This window comes from Ovis aries, chromosome 2 (assembly GCF_016772045.2).
Source record: "Ovis aries strain OAR_USU_Benz2616 breed Rambouillet chromosome 2, ARS-UI_Ramb_v3.0, whole genome shotgun sequence".
Classification (NCBI taxonomy): domain Eukaryota; kingdom Metazoa; phylum Chordata; class Mammalia; order Artiodactyla; family Bovidae; genus Ovis; species Ovis aries.
The window spans coordinates 111,036,028-111,057,062 of record NC_056055.1 but is presented as its reverse complement, the minus strand read 5'-3'; the positions used below and the strand labels follow the sequence as shown (position 1 = coordinate 111,057,062).

General features: G+C 43.5%; 1 protein-coding gene across 1 annotated transcript in view; it reads right to left on the bottom strand.

Moving 5' to 3' along the window:
* Positions 1–10,080, bottom strand: part of LOC114113035 (kynurenine/alpha-aminoadipate aminotransferase, mitochondrial-like) — a 34,438-nt gene extending 24,358 nt beyond the window's left edge. The window contains 5 exon segments of the mRNA XM_027964632.2: positions 4,127–4,179; positions 4,182–4,200; positions 7,869–8,001; positions 8,993–9,161; positions 10,014–10,080. Coding sequence (XP_027820433.2) covers positions 4,127–4,179; positions 4,182–4,200; positions 7,869–8,001; positions 8,993–9,161; positions 10,014–10,080 — 441 coding nt within the window.
* Between the last annotated feature and the right edge of the window lie 10,955 nt (positions 10,081–21,035).

The window sequence follows — 21,035 nt, the reverse complement described above, 5'->3', positions numbered from 1 at the left end:
TAAGGCCTCCCCAAACAGCCATTTTGCTCTTTTGCATTTCTTTTCCATGGGGATGGTCTTGATCCGTGTTTCCTGTACAATGTCACGAACCTCATTCCATAGTTCAGATCTAGGCCCTTGAATCTATTTCTCACTTCCACTGTATAATCATAAGGGATTTGATTTAGGTCATACCTGAATGGTGTAGTGGTTTTCCCTACTTTCTGCAATTTAAATCTGAATTTGGCAATAATGAGTTCATGATCTGAGCTACAGTCAGATCCTGGTCTTGCTTTGCTGACGATATAGAGCTTCTCCATCTTTGGCTGCAAAGAATAGAATCAATCTGATTTCAATGTCAACCATCTGGTGATATCCATGTATAGAGTCTTCTCTTGTGTTGTTGGAAGAGAGTGTTTGTTATGACCAGTGCGTTCTCTTGGCAAAGCTCTATTAGCCTTTGCCCTGCTTCATTCTGTACTCCAAGGCCAAATTTGCCTGTTACTCCAGGAGTTTCTTGACTTCCTACTTTTGCATTCCAGTCCCCTATAATGAAAAGGAAATCTTTTTTGGGTGTGTGTTCTAAAAGGTCTTGTAGGTCTTCATAGAACCATTCAACTTCAGCTTCTTCAGCATTACTGGTTGGGGCATAGGCTTGGATTACCGTGATATTGAATGGTTTGCCTTGGAAAAGAATAGAGATCATTCTGTCATTTTTGAGATTGCATCCAAGTACTGCATTTCGGACTCTTTTGTTGACCATGATGGCTACTCCATTTCTTCTGAGGGATTCCTGCCCGCAGTAGTAGATATAATGAGTATATATAATATCATCTGAGTTTAATTCACCCATTTCAGTCCATTTTAGTTCGCTGATTCCTAGAATGTTGACGTTCACTCTTGCCATCTCCTGTTTGATCACGTCTATGTCACTTGGCCATAAAAAGAGAATGAGATGATGCCATTTGTAGTCACATGGACGGGTCTAGAGATTATCATACTAAGTGAAGTAAATCAAAGAAAGACAAGTATTATATGATATCACTTATATAAAAAAATCTAAAAAATGATACAAATTAACTATTTTGAACTATTTTACACAACAAATAGACTTATAGACATATTTTAGCAACTTATGATTATTAAAGGGGAAATGTGGGGAGGGATATAGTAGGAATTTGGGTTTGACTTATACATACTACAATATATAAAATCAACAGCAATTTCCTACTTTATAGCATAGGTAACTATATTCAATGTCATAATAACCTATAATGGGAAAGAATCTGAAAAGAACAGATATGTATTATAGTATATATAAATATGTATATATATGCACATATATATATATATATATCTTAGTCAGTTTCCTGCATACTTAAAACTAAAATGACATTGTTAATAAACTATATTTCAATAAAATTAAAAATAATAATAATTGAGATTAGCTTCTCAGAAAAATAGTTTTCAAGGGATAAGCAAACATAGTTGCTGCTGCTGCTGCTAAGTCGCCTCAGTCGTGTCTGACTCTGTGCGACCCCACAGACGGCAGCCCACCAGGCTCCACTGTCCCTGGGATTATCCAGGCAAGAACACTGGAGTGGGTTGCCATTTCCTTCTCCAATGCATGAAAGTGAAAAATGAAAATGAAGTAGCTCAGTCATGTCTGACTGCAGCCTACCAAGCTCTTCCATCCATGGGATTTTCCAGGCAAGAGTACTGGAGTGGGGTGCAAATATAGTTACTAGAGGTCAAATGTATATTTACGCACTGAGAATAGTCTAGACCATATTTGCAGCAACTTTAAAAGATCTTAGACTTTCCAAACACATCTACATGAATATAAGAAGTTGATAATTGGTGATGAGATAAATGCACGTGGAACTTCAGCCTATTCCCTTAGAGGCTGGTACGGATTTGTGTTTTGGCATGTGACAATGTATGTGCATCTAGTTATTTACATAATTGCAAGTTTTACGTGTATCAGTTCAGTTCAGTCGCTCAGTCGTGTCCGACTCTTTGCGACCCCATGAATCGAAGCATGCCAGGCCTCCCTGTTCATCACCATCTCCTGGAGTTCACTCAGACTCACGTCCACCGAGTCCGTGATGGCATCCAGCCATCTCATCCTCGGTTGTCCCCTTCTCCTCCTGCCCCCAATCCCTCCCAGCATCAAAGTCTTTTCCAATGAGTCAACTCTTCGCATGAGGTGGCCAAAGTACTGGAGTTTCAGCTTTAGCATCATTCCTTCCAAAGAAATCCCAGGGTTGATCTCCTTCAGAATGGACTGGTTGGATCTCCTTGCAGTCCAAGGGACTCTCAAGAGTCTTCTCCAACACCACAGTTCAAAAGCATCAATTCTTCGGCACTCTGCCTTCTTCACAGTCCAACTCTCACATCCATACATGACCACAGGAAAAACCATAGCCTTGACTAGACGGACTTTAGTCAGCAAACTAATGTCTCTGCTTTTGAATATGCTCTCTAGGTTGGTCGTAACTTTTCTTCCAAGGAGTAAGCGTCTTTTAATATAGGCATTGTCTAATCTAATGCCATATGAGTTTAGGAAAGTAGTTAATAATTAATTTCCAATCACAAAGAAAAGGCAATTATTTTGCTTTCATTTTAAAAGGGCTTCCATTGAGGGCTTCCCTGGTGACTCAGATGGTAAAGAATCCACCTGCAATGCAGGAGACCCCGGTTTGATCCCTGCGTTAGGAAGATCCCCTGGAAGAGTGCATGGCAACCCACACCAGTATTCTTGCCTGGAGAATCTCCATTGACAGAGGAGCCTGGTAGGCTACAGTCCATGGGGTCGCAAAGAGTCAGACATGACTGAGTGACTAAGCACAGCACACTTGGTGGCTTAGCCAGTAAAGAATCTGTCTACAATGTGGGAGACACAGGTTCAACCCCTGGGTCAAGAAGGTCCCCTGGAGGAGAAAATGGCAACCAACTCCAGTATTCTTGCCTGGATAATCCCATAAACAGAAGAGCCTGGGGAGCTACAGTCTATAGGGTCACAAAGAGGCAGACATGACTGAGCAACTAAAACTTTCACTTTAAAGTTATGGTAAAATATATATTACTAAAAAACATGCCATTCTAAAGTGTGTGATTCAGGGGCAATAATTGTGTTCAGTCTGTGCAACTCTCATCGCTGTTAATTCCAGAATCTTTTCATTACTCCAAACAGAAACCCTGCGCCCACTAAGCAAGAACTCCCCATTCCCCTCCCCAGTCCTTGGTCACCTCTAATCAACTCTGGTCTCTATGAATTTGCTTGTTTTATATATTTTGAATAAGGGGAAATCATACAATGTTTGTTCTTTTGTGTCTGGCTGCTTTCTCTGAGCACCTGCAGTGATGGGCCTGCCTTATTCCTCAGAGAGTGGGTAAGACTGGTGGTTAGAAAGTTGTTACGTTGAGTTGAAATTGCTTCCCTGCAGTTTCCACACTTTGGTTCCGGTTCTGCCCACCTAAGGACACACACAGACAAATCCAACTCCTCCGTCACACGGCTAACTTTTATATGGTTGAGGACAATCCTCACGTCCCCGTGGATCTCCTCTTTCTGCGGGAAAGAGCATGGTTCCTAAAAGCATTCAACGTATGGTCTCATTTCTACTTCTTTGTGACTGTGGGTTGCTTCTCTGACTGTGTTCACATCAGCGCAAAGTACTGTGCCTCAGACAGTGCTGAATTCTGACCAGGGCCCAGCAGAGCAGATGATCCACCTCCTTATTCTGGGTCTAGAGTCCCATAATTAACACTAGATATGAAAGTCCTGGTCATATTGATAGGTTTAGTTATATTACATTGACACATGATTTGTCTTAGACATGTGGTAATATAGACAGTAATGAAAAATGTCTTTGTAAATTAAGAGGCATTTCAAGTGAAATACTAAGAAAATGGGACATGATTTTCCTGACTGAATTTTAGCACATCTACATTTAGATTTTGTCAAAAGAAATGTATAATCAGAGGGTATGTTTAGCATATTTTCCTTATGCTAAAACTTCTCTTCTTTACAAAAGAAAGATGCTATTTTATTTTTCACGGGGCAGATAATTTTAAAGGTGCAGTGGTTTCTCTTTCTTTATTATAAGAAAGAGACTTGCATTTTGTAAGAATATGTACTCACAGCATGAATTGTTCCTGAATAAACAGGTTTGTTTACAAGGATATTATCTCCAAATTACCGATCATTTCAAACACCTAACAAAAGAAACACAGGTTAGCTTGGAAAATATAGTTTCAAGTCTTAGAACACCCTCTCCAGCTCTTTTTTTTTTTGAGCTCACTAGGAGAAGGCAATGGCACCCCACTCCAGTACTCTTACCTGGAAAATCCCATGGATGGAGGAGCCTGGTAGGCTGCAGTCCTTGGGGTTGCTAGGAGTCGGACACAGCTGAGCAACTTCACTTTCACTTTTCACTTTGATGCATTGGAGAAGGAAATGGCAACCCACTCCAGTGTTCTTGCCTGGAGAATCCCAGGGACGGGGGAGCCTGGTGGGCTGCCGTCTGTGGGGTCGCACAGAGTCGGACATGATTGAAGCGACTTAGCAGTAGCAGCAGCAGCAGGGTTCTAGAGTGGGTGTCCCTGATAGCTCAGTTGATAAAGAATCTGCTGCAATGCAGGAGACCCTGATTTGATTCCTGAGTCAGGAAGATCACCTGGAGAAGGGATAGGCTACCCACTCCAGGATTCTTGGGCTTCCCTTGTTACTCAGCTGGTAAAGAATCTACCTGCAGTGCAGGAGACCTGGGTTTGATCCCTGGGTTGGGAAGATCCCCTGAGAAGGGAAAGACTACCCACTCTAGCATTCTTGCCTGGACATGACTGAGCGACTTTCACTTTCACTTTCAGGGTTCCAGATTAGGAGTTGGAAAGTTTTCCATAAATGCCAGATGGGGCGTGTTCTGTGGGCCCCGGTGTCTGTGTTGCCGCCACTCATTTCTGCCTCTGTGGTGAGAGTGCAGCCATAGACAGCATGTAAGCTGAGTTCCAGTAAAGCTCTACTTACAGGATCAGACAAGGGATGACTCTCTTTGGCTCTCAAGCCATAGTTTGCCAACCTCTCTTCTACACTGAAAAATAACAGAACTGATTTGGATCCTAAACACTTTCATGCCTTTGAAAAATTTTGTCTCTGTTATAAGCCAGGCCTGTGTAATGTATGGAGAGAAAGTGAAGATTGTATGGGATGGTTTTACCCTCATGAAGGTGCCAGAGCACTGAGCTAGACACTGCTCAGATAAACATGCATGAAAGATCCGTGATAAGCACTGCTGTGTGGATGCCACTGTTCTGGCACTCATTGTAGGAGCACCTGGGCACTCAGCAGACTTGGGGTATCAGGGAAGGCTTCTTTGAGGAGGTGAAGCGTTGGGGAAGAGGTGACGATAGGTACACATTTGAGAAACTGAAGGAATCCTGTGGCTTGAGGTGGAGTGTGAAGAGGAGAGTGGAGGGAGGTCAGAAGGAAGTGGGCAGAGAGCATCCCTTGGAGGCCTTTGGACAAGCGAGCCAGGGAGAGTTTGAAGTAGAGGGCGGGACGCAGGAGTCGTGAGATCAGACAGGCATTTGAGAAGGTCGTTCTGGCCGCAAAATCAAAGTATCAGAGAGGAGTGAGAATACAGGTGGAGTCTGGGAAGATTTTAGGCTCATTTGGGAGGTTTTTGCTGCAGTCCCAGGGAAAGGCAAGGGTGGTCTGGACGGGGTGGTGGTGGTGGAGCTGAAGAGAGCTGAGGGGCTTGAGGAAACCAGAAGCAGGGACATAAGTGTGGGCTGAGGGGAAGTGGAGAAGGAGCGGTAAGGAGGGGCCTCTGGACTTCTGGCTGTACAGTAAGGAGGTGATGGGAGGCACGTCATTCACCGGAAAACACCCCAATGTTGTCTGTTTCTGAGGGAGAAGCAGCTGAGTGTGTTTTGGTGTGAGGTGCCACTGAAACAGTCTGGGGTGAGGCCAGTGGGGGTGGTGGACACGCAGATGTGGAGGCCGCCTGGCGATGGAGGCGTGGGCAGGGGCACCTGGCGTGATGCCCAGGGGAGGTGTGTGCAGGAAGGAGAAGAGGACCATGGACACTGCAAGGTGGGCAGGGCAAGGATGGGGGAGTTTCCAGAAAGGACGGTTTCAGCAAGGGCTCAGGAGACATGGAGGTCAAGGAAGACCAGGCCTGCAAATCAGAGTAGATCTTGAGGACGCTGTGATGCCTCAGGACAGCAGCAGAGCCAGACAGAGATTTTCCCGGCCTGAATCAGAAGGGTCCGTTCCAACTAATCTTACACAAGGCACAGAACCATCCTTTCCTTCCCTGTGATGTTTCATCATCCCCAGGTCAAGCCTCTCCTCCGTGTCATTTTAACAACCTAGAGCTCTTGAGAAACATCATGGCCAGTATCCATTGAGACAGAAGATCTGACTTTTCTTTCCTGATTTGGCCTAGGATATTCCATTTACTATTCCTTATGAGCTTTAGGCATTTTATGACAAACACAGTCCTCCTCTGACAAGTTAGTTGATTTACATTTTACAGGAGCTCCTAGGACCAAGCAAATCCATGTATAGTCCATGGATCAGATGAAAACTTCATGACCAACATTTCCTTTGTTGGCAAGGGGACATGACAAAGACCAATATCTTAAACGAGGAGTGAGTGCTGTTTATTATTTGAGATTTATGCACCTAAAATTATATTTATCCTGGAGAGAAAAGAGCAAGAAATATTAAACCAGATTTCCAGGAGGTCTTGGCAATAGCATGGCTATAAGCCAGTGAGTTACTAATGTTTTTGGCCTTTTATGCTCTCTTCCTTTTTGACAGGAGTAATGTTGAGATAGACAAAGAAGGAACTTTCCAGACCATGTTTCTGGGGGAAAAAAATGCTCATGGTATAATTTCCTAGCATAAGTATTTCACTGAAAAGAACTTTTTACCTACTGGTCTCGGGCATCACAAATATTTCTCCTCAAAAAAAAAAAAAAAAAAAAAAGGGAAAAACTCAAATAGCACCTAATCCTTGTCTTTTTCCTAGTTTAGTACAAAAAGAGGGAGGAAAATGATAAAGTGTTATTACTTTAATATGTTATTATGTAATAATAATTTAAATGAAATTTATTAAAAGTAACTAGATTGTAGGTTTCACATTTACATAAAAAAGAAGAGCAAGAAAACTACTCTGATTTGATAGAAACAAGAGTCATACTTTAATCTCGATGTGAAGACTGAATATAGAACCTCCTTATCCCAGACTAATTATTCAAGAGAAAGAAAAATAAATGATAAATGAAACTGAGAACTGTATACGCAGTCTCTTTATCAGAGGAACCCCCAGTGGTGGTTACCTCAGGGGACTTCCTGGAATCCAGGGGAGGGGCAGGGAGAGAGACAGACAAACAGAGAGAGAGAGACAGAGAGAGAAGACACTAACCCAGAGGAGAGGTCAGCCACAGACCAGACGTACCCTTAGATCTGGAGAAGCACAGCCAAGAGGGAGACAAGAGGCAGCTGGTACAGACGATGACAGCAGCAGACACACAAAGGGATGAGGCCTCAGCTCAGGAGGGTCAGAGCACACCCTTGAGGAATTAAAAAGTCATGTGGACATAACCACGGCCTAACTCAACGTGGCCTGAATCTCTGAGCCACATGAAACTGATCCGTGCTCACTAAGCTGCAGGGAATCTTGTCCCAAGGACTCAGAGCTCTGGGCTCTCTGTTTAAGAGAAATCAGGTTGGTGAATGTCTTCAAGTTCTACTTATGATTCTAGTGAAGACTTGGTATCCCACAAAACATGCTGCTCTGTGGTTAAGGGAGAGATGGCTGTGTGGGTGCACACGTTGGATTCTTGCCGCGGGTGCCCTTCCCCTCCAGTCTTACCTTACAGAGACCTTCCTGGCTGCCACATGTGACACACATGTCCATCTGTCCTTGGCTGGGTGCATAATGGATGGTGGGCGGATTATGCAATTTTACTTGTAACTGTTTTAGCCAGGATAACAGCTCTGGGATTCTAAAGCATAAATGCATTTAAAAATCGACAGTAGTGAAAATCAGAATAGTAGTAGACAGCAACTAAATGGTGGCTTCATACCAGGCACTTTACACATTTGAGTTAAAAATCTTCAAATGCTTTTTGGCAATATTAATGTCTTTAAAGACAAGGTAACAGAGATTAAGAAATCCACATAAAGTTAATTGATTGGTGTAAAACAGCTGAGATTTGAATCCACAGGTTTCTTATTCCAAAGCCTGTACTGTTTCTTTTATATTAAGCACTCCCTGTATAATTTATTTTTCTTTCTTTTTTGTTTTGTTTTCCTTAGGGAGATTTTCTTAGTACACTTAGAAGCCCAGGTTAAGTTCTTTGCATCATGAAAAGAAAAACCTAGCTGTACATTGTATACAATACAATTCTTATTCACCCAACATGCATTGTTCTTTAATCACAGAGGAAACAGGCTTTAATAAGGTATAATTGATACTCTGTAGGTTACCCTTCATTGCTGGAAGAAGACCCGCTAAGTAAATCCTTTGAATGTTTTTTCCATTTGCCTTTATGAAACTAAACACATCTGAACTTCAGGCAACATATTTGCACAGCTGCCTGTTTAGAATGGGAATATAATTAGTGAAAAATTCCCCCGGGAAATAAAATGGCTGCTTCCTGGATCATCCTTTTCCTCCTTTCTCCTAGCCTGCTTCTTCAGTTGGCTTATCTTCCTTTTTTACCCCGTTTCATTTCCCACGTGCCCCCCTCACCCCCGCCCCCAGTCTCAGCTCAGATGATAATCTCCTTCAAAAGCCTCCTCTCCTTCTCCTAGTTATGTATGGTTTAGAAGCAATCAGTAGGGCTCTTAAGCTGTCAGTGTCCTTGCTGCTTGCTCAGACCTTCTTACCTGCTGACTATCCAATTAAAAAGACACAAGTAACACTGTCAGCTGGCTGTAGAACATTGCTGATGAAAATGAATCAAGTAAGCTAAATTATCTACTGATGAGGACCCAGCACTCTGAGAATGCTGCAGTGCTTTTTTCATCAACTGTTCGTCAAACTGGATAGCTTTCCCGTTTTCTATGGTGATAACTGCAGTCTTGAAAGGGAACATGTTAGGGTTTGGTAATCCAGTCGCCAAGGAGATGACAGATTTCAGGGCCTTGTCCAATTTCTCATCTTAAACAACATGGAAGAGAAGAAGAAACACTTTCAGTGAAGACTTTCATAAACAGAGATGGTCAGTATGTTGTGTTAAAGGCAATGCAACTTTACAGTGTAATAATGTCTAGTGATAGAATGCTGCTGCTGCTGCTGCTGCTGCTAAGTCGCTTCAGTCGTGTCTGACTCTGTGCGACCCCATAGATGGCAGCCCACCAGGCTCTGCCGACCTGGGGTTCTCCAGGCAAGAACACTGGAGTGGGTTGCCATTTCCTTCTCCAATGCATTAAAGTGAAAAGTGAAACTGAAGTTGCTCAGTCATGCCCAACTCTTAGCGACCCCATGGACTGCAGCCTACCAGGCTCTGTATCCATGGGATTCTCCAGGCAAGAGTACTGGAGTGAGTTGCCATTGCTAGTCTGAAAGAAATGTAGAAGATGAATTTTTCTGGGCTGACCTCACTGGTGGAGGAAGTAAGGGGTCAACAGGTGCAGCTAAGAAGGCCGACTGATCAGGCGGCAAGCCAGGGGCCACAGTAACAGAAAACCCTCCTCCACTCGGCCCCTCCTGGCTCGCCAGGCTCCCTGTGCCCCTTTCTTGTCCTGTGTACCCACCTTCCCTGCTCTGCACATGTCTGCAGGCTGTACTGAACCCCACCTCCTGTGCCCAGAAGAGCCTCCTGGACCCTAACCAGGATGTGCCCACCGCAGCCTGGTCTCTCTCTGTTGCTGATTTACTGCCCTCCTGCCTATTTCAGCCTGACTTCTGTGTCAAGTCTGCACAGAGCCAGGTTCACCCAGCCTGGAGCTGCGGTGTGGGTGCCCCCCCTCCACTTCCACTCTGGGGGAGAGGGGGGCAGCTTGGATTCACACATGACTCTGATGGAATAAGGTTTTCTGGCTGCACTCTTGGCTGTGATGAACCGTGTGTAATTCATTCTGGATCCAAGTACCAAGCCCCTCCTTTGGTGGTTAAAGACTAGGAAAACAAAACAAGGATCCACATCAGTCCTGCCACCTAATTCTCGCCCAGGAAAGATCTCTTCTGCTGCTGGTCAGTCCCACTCACATGGTCAGGCTTCATGTCCCCTTCTGCCCATCAGAGCAGCTACTGGAATGCAGGGGACCTGAGGCTGTGCTTGGAAATTCAAGGCAGAGAGTGGCCAGTGTGGTGGGAAAGGGTAGGTGAGGGCTAATCTAGGGCTCACCTGAGGATCAGAAGCTGAAAACTGAAGAGATGATTGGTTGCTAGAAAAATCAAAGAGACCAGACTTTGAAATTGTCAGGAGCAGCCACAGGAGGAATTCTCCTGAGGGTGTGGAATGAGTGATCAAGTTTTGCAGCTCAGGCTGTCTTTGAAAGACTTGGCTTAGGACTCCCGGGGACAGAATGAATTAAAAGGCCAAGAGTTCTGGACCCCGTCATTCTCTAAATATTTGTTGAGTGCCCTGGTGGCTCAGACGGTAAAGCGTCTGTCTACAATGCAGGGGACCTGGGTTTGAGCCCTGGGTTGGGAAGATCCCCTGGAGAAGGAAATGGCAATCCACTCCAGTACTGTTGCCTGGAAAATCCCATGGACAGAGGAGCCTGGTACGCTATAGTCTATGGGGTCGCAAAGAGTCGGACACGACTGAGCGACTTCACTTCACTTCCTCTGTTCTGGGAGCTGTATCACGTTTAAAGTGATGATGGAGAAAAATGACAGGGCTGGAGGCTGGAAGTATAGGATGAAGGCGTCGGCAGGGGTGGTTCTCTCTGAGACCTGTGACTCTGAATCTGTTCCAGGTCTCTCTCCTAGATGCTGGTGGTGTGTGGTATGGTTGAACATTCCTTGTCCTGCGGCTTAATCACTGTGATGTCGGCCTTCGTCTTCACATGGCGTCTCCCTGTCGTGTGCACGCCCCTGCTGTCAAACTCCTTATAAGGACACCAGTCTCATTAGACCAAGGCATCACCTCATGTTAACTTGGTTACCTCCATGGAGACTCTGTTCAAAGAAGGTCACACTCCTAAGTACTAGGGGATAAGACTCCAAAATATCTTTTCTTTTTAAAATTGAAAATAGTTAATTTACAGTATTGTGTAGTTTCAGGTGTATAGCAAAGTGATTCAGTTAAACATATATATTCTTTTTCAGATTGTTTTTCATTATATGTTATTTTTTAAATATTATTTTATTCATTTTAAATTTATTTGTTTTAATTGGAGGCTAATTGCTTTACAATATTATAGTGGTTTTTGCCATACATTGGCATGAATCAGCCATGGGTGTACATGTGTCCCCCATCCTGAACCCTCCTCCCACCTCCCTCCCCATCCCATCCCTCAGGGTCATCCCAGTGCACCAGCCCTGAGCACCCTGTCTCATGCATCAAACCTGAAATGGTGATCTGTTTCACATATGATAATGTACATGTTTCAATGCTATTCTCTTAAATCATCCCACCCTCGCCTTCTTCCACAGAGTCCAAAAGACTGTTCTATACATTTGTGTCTCTTTTGCTGTCTTGCATATAGGGTTATCATTACCATCTTTCTAAATTCTATATATATGTGTTAATATACTGTATTGGTATTTTTTGTTCTGACTTACTTCACTCTGTATAATAGGCTCCAGTTTCATCCACCTCATTAGTACTGATTCAAATGTATTTTTTTAATGGCTGAGTAATATTCCTTTGGGTATATGTATCACAGCTTTCATTATAAGTTATTAAAAAATTTTGAGTTTAGATCCCTGTGCTATACAGTTGGAACTTTATCTATTTTATATATAATAGTGTGTATATTTTGATCCAAACTACTAATTTATCCCCATGTTATCTGCTTTAGTAACCATAAGTTTCTTTACTATGTCTGTGAATCTACTTCTGTTTCATGAATAAATTTATCTGTTTAATTTTTTAAGACTCCAGCTATAAGTGGTATTATATGATATTTGTCTTTTGCTGGCTCACTTATTTCACTTAGTATGATAATCCTCTGTTCACCCATGTTACTGCAAGTGGAATTTTTTCATTCTTCTTTATTGCTGAGTAGTATTCCATTGACTGTGTGTGTACACACACACACACACACACACACACGCGCGCGCGCTCTCTTCATCCATTCATCTGCCAGTGTACATTTATGTTGCTTCAGTGTTTTGGTCATTGTAAATTTTGCTGCTGTTAGTATTAGGGTACACATATCTTTTAAGATTAGGTTTTCACTGGATATATATCCAGGAGTGGGTTTTGTAGATGGTGGGTCTAATTTTAGCTTCTTAAGAAACCCCCATACTGTTCATCACCAATTTACATTCCTAACATCAGTGTAGAAGGGCTCCCTTTTCTCTACACGCTCTCAAGCATTTATTATTTGTAGCTTTTTTTTTTTTTATGGTGGCCATTCTGACTGCTGTGAGGTGATAACTCATTGTAGTTTTGATTTGCCTTTATCTAATAGTTAGTGTTGTTGACCATATTTTCATATGCCTTTGAATTTACTTTAGTGTATGGTGTTAGAGAACACTCTATTGTCATTCTTTTACGTGTAGCTGTCCAGTTTTCACTGCATCACTTATGGAAGAGACTGTCTCTTCTCTGCTGTGTACTCTTGCTTCCTTTGCCATAGGTCAGGTGACCGCAAGTTTGTGCGCCTATTTCTGAGCTTTCTATCCTGTTCTGTGGATCTCTGTCTTTTTTCTGCCAGTTCCATACCTTTTTTTGATGACTATAGCTTTGCAATATAATGTCAGGGAGGCTGAGTCCTCCAGCTCAGTTCTTTCCTATGATTCTTTCGTCTATTCAGAGTCTTGTGTTTGCACATAAATTTAAATTTTTAAATTCTAGTTCTGTGACTATGCCATTGGTATTTTGAATGCGATTGCCTTGAATCTGTAGATTATCCTGGGTGGTATGATCATTTTAACAACACTGATACTTCCAGTTCAGGAATCTGGTATATCTTTCTGTTTGTCATGTCTTCAGTTTCTTTCATCAGTGTCTACAGTTTTTTGGAATAGAGCTCTTTTGCTTTATTAGCAGGTTTATTCTTCGGTATCTTATTCTTTTTGATGATAGTGGTAAATGAGATTGTTTCCTTAATTGCTCTTTCCAGTGTTTTGCTATCAGTGTATAGTAATGCAACAGATTTTTGCATATTAATTTGTATACATCAACCCTGCCAAATTCATGGATGAGCTCTAGGAGTTTTCTGGTAACATCTTTAGGATTTTCTATGTATAGTATCATGTGTGTGTACATGCATGCTAAATCACTTCAGTTGTGTCTGACTCTCTGTGACCCTGTGGACTGCAGCCCACCAGGCTTTTCTGTCCATGGAATTCTCTAGGCGAGAATACTGGAGTGGGTTGCTGTGCCTCCTCCAGGGGATCTTCCTGACCCATGTATTGAAGATGTGTCTCTTAAGTCTCCTGCGTTGGCAGGCATGTTCTTCAACACTAGCGCTATCTGGGAAGCCCCATATAGTATCATACAAGTGCTAAATGTTGATAAAGAAGAATCTAATTCATAGTGTAGATTGGTGCCAACCTGTGCTTACCAGCCTCAAATGGTTCTGTGTTACTCCTTGGGGACACTGCACTACTGCTTGGTTCTTGATAGTAAACATTCAAATCCAGGCATCTGCAAACAGTGGCAGTTTTACTTTTTCTTTTCCACTTTGGATTCCTTTTATTTCTTTTTCTTCTCGAATTATCATTGCTAGGACTTCCAAACGTGTGTTGAATAATTGTGGCAAGAGTGGGCATCTTTGTTTTTTTCCTGATCTTAGAGGAAATTATTTAAAATTTTCAGTGTTCAGTATGATGTTAGTTATTACAGATTTCTTTCTGGATGATCCGTGCATTGATGTAAGTGAGGTGTTAAAGTTCTCTGCTATTATTGTGTCACTGTTGATTTCTCCTTTTATAGCTTTAGCATTTGCTTTATATATTGAGGTGCTCCTAAGTGGGGTGCATATATATTTACAATTGTTATATCTTTTCTTGGATCGATCCATTGATCATAATGTACTGTCCTTCTTTTTCTCTTGTAACAGTCTTTATTTTTAAAGTCTATTTTGTCTGGTATGAATACTGCTACTCCAACTTTCTGTTGATTTCTGTTTGCATGGGATACCACTTTCCTTCCTCTCACTTTCAGACTGTATGTGCCTCTTGACTGGAAGTGGGTCTCTTATAGGTAACACATGTATGGTTCTTGTTTTTAGGTTGTTATGAATTATTATTTCCCCACACAGCATGTGGGATCTTTGTTCCCTGACCAGGAATCAAACAGGCACTCCTTGCTTTGGAAGCATGGAGTCTTAACCACTGGATCACCAGTGAAGTTCCTATGGGTCTTGTTTTTGTACCATTTATCCAGTCTATGTCTTTTGGCTGGAGCATTTAATACATTTAGAGTAATTATAGATATATTGCATTTTGTTAATTGTTTTGGGTTTGTTTTTGTAGGTCTTTTTTCTTCTCTTCCTCTTTTGTTCTTTTCTCCTGTGATTTGACTTCAGTGTTGTGTGTGGATTCCTTTCTCTTGTGTGTGTGTGTATCTATTGTAGGGGGCTTCCCAGGTGGCACTAGTGGTAAAGAACCTGCCTGCCAATGCAGAAGACATAACAGACGTGGGTTCAACCCTGGGTCAGGAAGGCCCCCTGGAGGAGGGCCTGGCCACCCATTCCAGTATTCTTGCCTGGAGAGTCTCATGGACAGAGCAGCCTGGCAGGCCACAGTCCACAGAGCCACAAACAGTCAGACATGACTGAAGCGACTTGGCATGCACGCACACATCTATCATAGATGTTAGGTTTGTGGTTGCCATGAGGTTTTGATAGAGCAGTCTATATATAAGCAAGATTATTTTATTTTTTATGTATTGATTTTTTGTTTTCCTTTATTTTATTTAAACTTATTTTTAATTGGAGAATAAGTGCTTTATTTACAATGTTATGTTGGTTTCATAATAGTGTAAATCAACTATAAGCATACTACACTTTTTAACCTCTCTCCTACCCACACCATCCCACCCCAAGATTGTTTTAAGTTTCTGGTCTTTTAACTTTTGCTGTACCACCTGCCACCCAGTGTACAGACATATGTGTGGAAATAGGAAAATCTTGTTGCAGGTATAGGAGGGCTTATCTATTTATTTTTCTAGAGAATTAGGAGGTCAAATGATGAAGGAGAAGGGGGATGTGGAGGATTGGGCATTTGATATGAAAGAACAGGATTTGAATGTTTAATATGGAAAACAGTGGTATAGCATCCCTGAACAGTGACATAGGCCCATTTGAGGTTGGTAACTACAGGTTGGGACCAGTCTACACTATGAATTAGTTTCTTCTTTATTAATATTTAGCATTTGGGGTGCAAACACAGATGAGAAGGGGTAGCTGTATCTATCCAGGATCAGGGTTTTGCATGTGGAGGCAATGAGCAGTCTGTGGCAAACATTAGGAAGAGAGGAGTTGAGATTGTATCTAAAAGGGTGCAGGTGATGGGACACAATGAAACAGCTGATGGATAATATGAAGGTAGGGGCTTCTGTGGGCTTCCCTGGTAGCTCATCTGGTAAAGAATCCACCTGCAATAGAGGAGACCCTGGTTCAATTCCTGGGTCAGGAAAATCCCCCTGTAGAAGGGATAGGCTACCCACTCCAGTATTCTTGGGCTTCACTGCTGGCTCAGATGGTAAAGAATCCACTGCAATATGGGAGACCTGGGTTCGATTCCTGGGTTGGGAAGATCCCCTGGAGAAGGGCATGGAAACCCATTCCAGTATTCTTTCCTGGGAAATCCCATGGACATAGGAGCCTGGCAGCCTACAGTCCATGGGGCCACAAAGAGTTGGACATGACTGAGCAACTAAGCACAGCACAACACAGAGGCTTCTGTAGATGGGAGGTTCCCTGGAACTTGGTATGGGAAAAATATTCTGAGCTGGGTGCCCTGGCGGTGAAGGAAGCTGGCCCATAATAGTGGCAGCAAAGGCAGATGCAGAGTGTGCCCAGAGACAGGATATAGAGGGGGGTCAGATTGCCTGAGTCTCCAGGGAGTAGGGCCCGCTGAAGAAAGTGTATGAGCCATGGTGTGGACGTGGTTTTGGGAGAAATGAAGATGCCAACCTCATTTCTCAAGTGCAAGGTAAGTGGGGTGTAGGAGGATGGGCAATTGTTGCCTAAGGAAGCTACAGGAGTAGCCGTCCGCAGTGGTACGCAGGCTGCAGCAAAGCCAGAGCCTGGTAAGACCAGGGAGCGTGGTACAAAGTTTAAAGGTCAGAAGGAATTGTGATGATCCAGCCATTACAGAGGCTTGAGAGGTGGAAAAGAAGTGAGTTGCTCAAGGAAGTAGTCACACAGGTTATCTGTGTGGTGCTGCTGCTGCTAAGTCGCTTCAGTCGTGTCCGACTCTGTGAGACCCCACAGACCCTCCCTGGGATTCTCCAGGCAAGAGTACTGGAGTGGGGTGCCATTGCCTTCTCCGTTTGTGTGATAAGAGTGTGTAAATAACCAAAAGGCTTAATGTTAGAACAGGAACCGAGGAAAACAGGGATGTGTGTCCTCGTTGTTATGCCAGCTGTTCCCTGGAGCACTGTTTCTCAGATCCTGTTCCATGGATTATTTGCATCAGAATCACTTTAAGGGCTTATTAAAAATTCAGATTCCTGGGCTCTGCCTCTTACCAAGTAAATTAGAATCTGCCAGGAGGAGTGGGGTGAGAGGGTTGGAGGCATGGGTGGTATGACAGGAAAAAGCTCTGAACCCTTTACAAATAAGTAAGAAAGCCAAGGCTCAGGAGGAGAGTGGACACATACTTCACTAGAGCATGCTGCAGTGCTGGATGGGAGCCCAGAGCAGGATGGTCAGAGGTGGTGGGCCCAACAGGGAATTGTTCATCCCGGTGTTCAGCAGCTGTGGATTGGCCTGCCGTAGTGGATTGACTGGACAAGACTAGCGTTTCAAGTCATACGAGGCTGAGCTTCCTATATATGAGAATGAGGCTGTCCTTAAATGACCCCAAAACTTTGAGGTCTGCCCCAGGTCTTGTCAAGGGGCAGGGAAAGGAGAGCCCACAGAGTCTGTCTGTTGGCAGTAAAGAGAAAATTTACCTGCTTCCAGGGTTTCCTTGGCAGTCCTGTGGTTGGAACTGCACTTCCACTGTGAGGAGCATGGGTTCAGTCCCTGGTTTGGAAACTGGGATCCTGCATGCCAGGCGGCACGGCTGAAAAATGGGGGAAAAAGGATCTGCTTCCTAAATATAATTCCATCAGATCTGGCCCTTTCCATGAACTAGTTACACTTTCAGGGTTCCCTCCCTGCCACAATTCAGTTTTGACCAGTAGTTCTCTTACCACTTGGAAGATTTCATCTCATTTGTGACCTTCCCAGAAAATCAGATCCCAACCATCTACATTCTATCCAATTTCTCAAAGTTAGACTAATGTCAGTGCAGCTGCTTAGACTGGCTCTTGTCTGGTAGAGGCTGACTTTGTGGGTTCTGGCAGCCTCCCATTACCTGAATCCCCACTACCAAAGCCAACAATTGGGGGATATTCCAGTTGAAGATCTGGAGGGCTTCTGCTTCACCTGCACCATTATCTCAGCTATTGACAGGCCAGTGGGACACCTTTCTGTATTGTATGTGGAAACTTGTTCCAGGATATTTGTAAGTCCAAAAGTTGCAGCCTTCCCTGGTGGCTCAGACAGTAAAGAATCCACCTGCAATGCAGGAGACCTGAGTTAGATCCCTGAGTCAGGGAGATCCCCTTGAGAAGTTAATGGCTACCTACTCCAGTATTCTTGCCTGGAGAATTCCATGAAGAGACGAGCCTGGCAGGCTAAAGTCCATGGGGTTGCAGAGTCAGACACGGTAGAGCAATTAATACTTTCATACTTCAAAGGCTGTGGGAGTAGGACTCCTAGTGCGTGGCGGGTAGGAAAAAAATCCAGCTGTATTTGGGGTGCCAAAGCAGAGGTTACTGCATGGGAACACACGATCCCATGGGTCACTAGCTCGTATGTAGTAGCTATTATGCAGTTTTAACTGCTATATGTGAGGGCTCATCTAGGACATGAAAATCTGTCAACCTTCATAGCTTTAACATTGCCTTCTGTGTATAGTATATTCTTAGACTAGAGCCAAGAATCTTTAGCTTCTCTCTGGATGGATGTGGTTGTTAGAAGATGGACACATAGAGGTGGAGAGAATTTCACCTCGCATAGTTGTGGTCTTTTAGCTGGGAGAATGGAAGAGATATTATTAAGGCAAAACTAGAGCTAGGGACCTATAGAATTCAGGCCATGGGTCTCAAGCAACTTTATAGGAAGTACATCAGGCTGGTGACCCTAACAATGCTCTTAGGAAGTCATCTTGCGGGTGAGTGGGGACAGCTGATTATCAGATATTCTTCTGGTCTTCTGAGCACACGGACACCTAGCTTTATCTTTGTTTTCCAGTGTCCTTTGTGACCAGGGGCCATGTGACCCAGTTCTAGCCAATGGAAAGTGATGTTCTCTGCTGGCATAACTGGGTATGATGCCTGCATTAGACGTAACAGCTTGTGCTCATGCTCTTCCCTAGCACTTTTGCTCTTCTGCCTGTGGCCTTAGAACCAGAGCACTGGCTTTGCACCCATGTTCTTGTCTTGAACCTGTGAAATCTATTAGCTCAGCTTGTTGTCCCTCGTGGCTTCAGTGGAGTGAGCTGGGGCAGTGGTCCCATGCCAAGGGCATCTGTTGTCCCAGGTGCATGTGTTCGTTCAAAACAAATTTGGGTTGATTGCCTCCAAAGCCACACAGTTTTTCTGATCCGATGGGATGAAGGAGGGTGCACATGTTCAACTAGAGAGGCACTGTCCCGGGAGTGTGGAGCCTGTTCTCGGGCAGGGGCTTTCACTCAGGGCTGGAAGGGATGGACCAGTTAGAAATGTGGCTCAGACGTGCCCTCAAGTTACTGACTGTGATTGATGAAGCGAAGCAGGTGTACCACCTGGACTGGAAGATCTTCCCACACGAGGAAGGAGGAAGTGTAACCCAGGAGGCAGACCTGAGCTCCTTACGTAAGAAGAGTCTGTAAGGAGACGGGTGCAGATAAGGCCTACTCTGGATGATGGCTCAGCTGAGAGGTGAGGATGCAGTCACGGGGAACAGATCTGTGTCATCACCACTTAGGTCAAGAAGCGGGCTCTTCCCAGGACCCCAGAAGCACTCCCCACTCCTTCCTCAGTGACTACTTCCTCCCTCTTCTCTAAAATTGATTTCTGTCCTGACTTCGAATATTGCAGGTCGCTTCTGCCTGTTTTTGAACTTTATATAAAATGGAACCAGGCAGTTTGCCTCACTTTGTTTTCTTTTCGACAACATCATGTTGAGAGATTTACTTACATTGTTAGTAGCAGTACTTTACTCAGTCCTGTTGCTGCATTCCAGCATACGACTGTAGCATCTTGTATGTGACCGTGTATCCCTTGTACTGTTCATGAACATGTGGAAAGTTTCTACTATTTGGCAACTAAGAGTGTTGCATTCAAGAACATTATTGTACACATCTTTTGGTGAAAATACATATATATTTTGGATATATACCTAGAGATGAAATTGCTAAGACTTCCCAGGTGGTGCTCATGGTAAAGAACTGCCTGCCAATTCAGGAGACATAAGAAATGTGGGCTAGATCCCTGGGTTGGGAAGATCCCTTGGAGGAGCACATGGCAACCCACTCCAGTATTCTTGTCAGGAGAATCCTGTGGACAGAGGAGCCTGGTGGGGAACAGTCCCTAGGGTCACAAAGAGTCAGACACGACTGAAGTGACTTAGCATGCAGGCGGGATATATACATATTTTGTGTTGATAGAAACAATCAAATAATTTTCCTAAGTGGTTATTTGCTACTTTACCTTTTCATTAGCAGTGCATGAGAATTCCAGATGCTCCACCTTATCAACTTTGGGGATTTCTCCTTCTAAAAACTTAACTGTTCTGGCAAGTGTCTAGTCATAGTTCATTGTGTGCTAAAGACTGAATGTCTGTGTCTGCTTCCCCTCCCCTCCTCCCCCCATTCATGTGCTGAAATGCTAATCTCCAAAGTGATGGTAGGAGATGCAGCCTTTGGAAGGTGCTTAGGTCAAGGGGGTAGAGACCTCATGAATGAGATTAGTGTCCTGATAAAAGAGACTCCAGAGTGTTTCCTAGCCCTTCCACCATGGAGGACACAGTGAAAAATCTGCCCCCTGGCTGAGGATGTCACCCAACTATGCTGGCACCCTGATCTGAGACTTTCAGCCTCTGTGAGATATACATTTCTATTTATTATCAACAACAATAAAAATATTGCTTGCTTTGAAGTCCCTCTTTTCCTATCACATGAGCTTGATCCTTGCCATGCCCATGACCCAGGTTCAACCATGCAGAGGAGGACAACCTGGTCATATAGGGGTCAGCAAACTATAGCCCTTGGCTCTTTATGGAATTATTTTCATGTTTTTAAATGGTTGGAAAAACTCAGAAGAATAATAATATTTCAACACATGAAAATTATATGAAATTTAGATTTCAGTGTCTATAAATAAAATTTTATTGGAACTCATTATTTTAGCCATACCCATTAGCCATACTCATTATTTTTTTTCACTTACGTGGTTGCCTTTGCAGCAGGGTTGAATAGATGTAACAAAGATGCTATGGCCTGCAAAGTGTGAAATACTTACTATCTAGCCCTTTCCAGGGAAAAACTTGCCCACATCTACTTAGAATATTGCTAAACAAAAAATAAAATGAATTTGTGACCTTAAATGTCCATGAAAGCAAAGCTACTACACCACATGAGGGGCTAGACCATTATCTTACTTAAGTGACTCCAGTAAAAACAATTATGACAGCCTTTTAACCCTAATACAGA